This window comes from Gracilinanus agilis, chromosome 1 (genome assembly GCF_016433145.1).
Source record: "Gracilinanus agilis isolate LMUSP501 chromosome 1, AgileGrace, whole genome shotgun sequence".
In the NCBI taxonomy this organism is placed as follows: Eukaryota; Metazoa; Chordata; class Mammalia; order Didelphimorphia; family Didelphidae; genus Gracilinanus; species Gracilinanus agilis.
This window is the reverse complement of record NC_058130.1, coordinates 64,919,796-64,924,865: the sequence shown is the minus strand read 5'-3', so window position 1 is coordinate 64,924,865 and position 5,070 is coordinate 64,919,796. Positions and strand designations below refer to the sequence as shown.

The 5,070-nt window shown below is 42.8% G+C and overlaps 1 protein-coding gene across 1 annotated transcript in view; it reads left to right on the top strand.

Moving 5' to 3' along the window:
• Positions 1–4,857, top strand: part of EFCC1 (EF-hand and coiled-coil domain containing 1) — a 97,117-nt gene extending 92,260 nt beyond the window's left edge. The window contains exons 6-7 of the mRNA XM_044676243.1: positions 846–915; positions 4,015–4,857. Coding sequence (XP_044532178.1) covers positions 846–915; positions 4,015–4,148 — 204 coding nt within the window. The 3' untranslated portion in view covers positions 4,149–4,857. The remainder of the gene's footprint in view (positions 1–845; positions 916–4,014) is intronic.
• Positions 4,858–5,070: the final 213 nt, after the last annotated feature.

Sequence of the window (5,070 nt, the reverse complement as noted above, 5' to 3'; positions counted from 1 at the left end):
AGGAAAATACTGCTAGACTCCATGGTGTTTCCAAATGAGGTGGGATATATATTATTAGAGATGTGTAATATATATATATATATATATATATATACTCTTACCTTCTGTCTTAGTATCAATTCCAAGATAGAAGAGCAGCAAGGGCTAGGCAATCGGGGTTAAGTGACTTGCCTAGGGTCACATAGCTAAAGTCTGAGGCCAGATTTGAGTCCGGGTCCTCCCAACTCCATGCCTGGCACTCTACTATACTGCCCAGCTGCCCTTTCACTCATGGTATATTGGAGGCAACATGATGGTACCATTAGGCAAGCACTAAACTTGGTAGTGGATCTGGGATCAGAACTGAGGGCTCCTGACTCCTAACCCATCATTCTATGCACTACCCCTGGGGATATACATTTAAATGTGGTTATGGAGTCCAAATAGGTCTCTTATTACTCTTAATGCTGGCAGAGAACTTTATTTCATTGGCAGTATGGCAGCTTCAAGAAAAAGCTGGACCATTTGTTGGCAGTATTATAGAGGAGACTGTGTCAGACTAGATGGCTTCTAAGGCCCTACCAGCTCTGAGATACTGTGACATTTGTAAGAGCACAGATTTGGAACTAGAAAGGTCCTTGGACATCGTCAAACTCAACTGCCTCACTAAAGGAAAGTTTCCACGTAGAAGTTAAATGACTTACTGATGGCCATACAACTAGTGTGTTTTAAGGGTAGGATTTGAACTCCAATCCTCTTGACTGTGAACCAGTTCTCTAAATACTACACCATGCTGCTCATACTAATGATGTCATGATGTCATGCTGTATAGAATAATCTGTTCCATGTGTTTGTTCCTTTTTAAGAATATATCAAAAAGAGTCTTGGGGAAAATGTTGCTGAACACCTTGGAATCCTGTCAGGACCCCCAACATGGTAGGAAAGCTCCTTGGTAATTAAAATCATTTCTTGTCCCTTCTTATTCTGAAATCAGTAGCTACAGGGTAGGGGTGAGGGAAGAGATGGGAGCCGTGGAGAAGGCACCAGCAAATCAGTTTTCCGCAATGATAAACTGCTCCTGGCAGAGACCTGGCCAAAAAATAATCCATAAACCTTCAGGATCAAAATTTGAATTTAAGTTTTCAGAAGAGTTTTGTTCCTAAGTTATATTAGCAAGCCAGAGTGTTTATCTACAGTGACAGTTTATCTACAATGACAGCTAAGACCCCACAGACCTATAACAAGCACTGAAGTTTTCATTGCAAAACATACCATGAATTCAAGGCAGAAAATGGAGGGGAGATGGACCAGGATGTTGGGGGCTCCCCTTCCCTGCTTCCCTTCAATTTTATCAGCTGCCCTTCTGTCCCTCTCTAAACTGCCCCCCAAGCCTCTAACCTTTACCTTCTTCCTCTCCATTCCAAGATTCTAAATAAAAGGCTTCCCTACATTCGATATCTTAGCATGAAGAACTGTTTAACAAGGCAAAGACTCCTTCCCCCTGGCCCCCCGTTGCTGGTCTGGAACATTGAGGAGGGTGGAGAGCAACCAATTCCTAATGGAAGCTTGGACTATGCTGAGAATAGGTTCATCACACCTGGAACCACTCTCCAGGCTCCCGTAGGCATCTGGCTTCCCACAGCACTGATGCTGAAAAGGAAAGATGAAATAGAACTTTAGAATTATAGGAGAGAACCAAAAAGATTAGAGCTAGAAGAGACCTTGGGATTGATTGTTAGTTCTAGCTTCTCACAGATTTGTAGTATTCCCTCATATCAATACCCTCCTATTTTCCCATAGACCATTTGTTGAGTTTTTAATTTTTTAAGTCCTTTTAATTGTTGAAGAGATCTAAGTTCTATAAATGAAAATAAAGTAAGTGGTAGCCATTGTTTTCATCTCCAATCCCCCTGATCTTTGGAAGGGAAGCACAGAATAGAGGAGAGCATGCTGGATTTGGAGACAAGAAGAACTCAGTTTAAATCCTGCCTCAGACACTTAATAACTGTGTGACCCTAAGCAAGTCTTTCAACCTCGCCAAGCTTCGGTTTCCTCATCTGAAATTGAGGCAATTGATTAGATCATGAGTTCTTCACCCTTTTTTGCATCACAGACCTTTTGATGAAGCCTATGGACCCCTCCTCAGGGTAATATTTCTAAGTGAATAAAATAAAATGTATATGATTATAAAAGAAACCAACTCTATGAAAATAGTTATCAAAATATTTTTAAAACAAGTTCACAGAAGGCAGCTAGGTGGCTCAGTGGATTGAGAGCCAGGTCTAGAGAGAGAAGGTCCTAGATTTAAATCTGGCCTCAGACATTTCCTAGCTGTATGACTCTGGGCAAGTCACTTAACCCTAGCCCTTATCACTCTTCTGCCTTAAAATCAATGCATAATATCTGTTCTAAGATAAAAGATAAAGGTTTTTAAAAAGTTCATAGATCCCCTGAAATCTCTCTGGGGCCCTGGAATAAATGGCCTCTGAGGCCTCTTCCAAACACTCAGTCTATAATCCCGTGGTCTGTGAAACAGTTAGTCATCTCAACCTCATTTATTTCTTAGAGGTGTTTTGAGAATAAAATAAGAGGCAGGGAATGCTTTGAAAACTTAAACATTTTTCTTAAAGAAATAGAATCAAATGGAGAATAGGCTAGAATAATCTGGTGAGAGCTGGGCAAGACTTTGCTGAAAGTTCAGATTGTTAAGTTTTCTTCTATTCAGCATCCCTTCTGTAGTTAGTTTTCCAGAAAAATCTGCCTACAAGGGGATGGAATGGAGGCACAGAGGGGGAAGGGGGAGTCCCAGAGGAGGCCCCCAATGGTAGGGAATGGAGTAGGAGGTCCAGGGACTCTAAATAAAAGGGCACAAAGGGTCTCTTCTTGTTACATGACTTCCATGGGCTAGTCATTGCCAACCACCCCCCAAAAGGAAAACCTGCTGCCCCAAATCCAACCCAAATGTGGCTTTGGCATCTCAACTAAACGTAATCCCTGTCCCTTCTTAGCCCAGACCACATGTAGTTCCCTATGGCACCAGAACTAACAGAATCTCCCACTGTTCTCTAAGATGCTTTTGGCCAGAAGCTTTGGGTGAGCTTTGGCAGTGGCAGGAGGGGATGGGAGGGGTCGCAAGGGAGAATGGCTTTGAGGTGGGGAACCTGAATCCTGGTAGGGGCTCAGCTCTTAGCCTGGATAAAGAGAAGACCTCAGGAGGCTCAGAAGCATGTTCCAAGGTGCCAGGACCCGGACAGTCTCCTCCTCTTTCCCCAGGCCCACCCTGGATCTCCACCATTTCCAAATCCCCAATCTTTGCAAACATATTAATTGGGCATTTACTCTGGGCCATGATCTGTGCTAGGCACCATGAGAGAGATAAAAATGAACAATCAGTTCAACAAACATTTCTTATTAAAGCTTGCCTAGACAAAACAGTATAAGACATCATTCCAGTAATAGGAGAGTTTACAGTTCAACTAGGGGTTGTATGTACAGAAGACATCTACTGGTCATAATTCTATAAAATAGAATAAAACAGAAAATAAGAATATAATAAAACAGAATAATAAGCACTCTAAGAATTGGGCTATTGCAGATTTTAACCCACACCCTAATCGTAACTCCTAACTGGTCTCATGCCTCAAGTCTGGCTTAGAATAGATACTAGGTATAGGTTCCAAGACAAAAGAGTAGTATGGGCAAGACAATCGGGGTTAAGTGACTTGCCCAGAGTCACAGAGCTAGGAAGTGTCTGAGATCAGATTTTTCAGAATCATTTTAATCAATTTAATTAATAATGATTTGGAGCATTTTTTCATGCAGCTGTATAGAGCTTTGATTTCTTCTTCCTCAAATTGCCTATTCATATCCTTTGACCATTTATCAGTTGGGGAAGACTCATATTTTTATAAGCTTGAAAAAGTTCTCCATATTCTTGAGATATGAGATCTTTATCTATGAAACTATAAAATTTTTTCCCCAATTTTCTGCTTTCCTTCTCATACTATGTTTTTGCCTCCTGGTTCTCTCTTGTAGAGAAGGCCCATACCTTTGAAGTCCTAGATGCCTTGTACCGGACCCTGGCGAGCTGTGAACTCCTACAGAAACAGCCTTTGGAGCAGACCCAGGCGCCCCAAGCCCTCGCCAACCAGCTCATCATCTCCTGTTGAGCGTTGGGGTCCTTCCCAGCTCTACAGAGACCTGCCTGCAGCCAAGCTCTGTAGTAGATCTACAGCCACTTGAAATACAAGTGGACATCCCTACTGGGCCCACCAAGTACAGAACCTCTACAAAGGAATCCCTTCCCCTTGGACACTTGACTGCCCCATGAGCTCTCCTACAATGAAGTGTTTCAGGGGCCACTGGGACTCCCACTGCTGATAAAACAATACTCCCACCACCGAGGTTAATCTGTGGAGGACAAGGTTGGGCCCAGACCTGGTCTGAGAGGTTGATGGGACCCCAAGAATCACAGGGCCAACACCTGCATCTAATTGGGGCTTCCCTCATCAGGGCCATCCTACCTTGGGGATTGCATCTCTCCCTTTGACTGAATGGTGCTTCACGTTGATAATTTTCCTCCTGGGCCATATCCAAACTCCTAATTTATGCTGATAAATTTCAGTTTAAACCTGTCAGATTAAAGCTGTCAGAGCTTTTCTGACACCCTACAACCCCTTGCAACCTCTGGGCCTTCCTCCCACCATAAGATTCTCTCCTCTTCCAGGCTGGGGTTCCCTCCACTAAAACCTATGAAATCGGGCAACCATTCAGGCTTTACTGCAACCTAAACGTGTACCCAAAATTGCCCTGGGCACCACAGGGGAAGAGAAGAACAAAAATAAATAAATAAATGAAAAGATTGGGGAAACTAGAATAGCTCAATGGATAGAGATCCAGGCCTGGAGATGGAAGGTCTCAGGGTCAAATCTGACTTCAGACACTTCCTAGCTATGTGATCTTGGGCAAGTCATTTAACCCTAGCTGCCCAGCCCTCACCACACTTCTGCCTTAGAACCAATACTTAGAATCAAGTCTAAGACAGAAGATAAGGGTTTTTTTTAATTAAAAATTATAATAAAAAGATTCTCC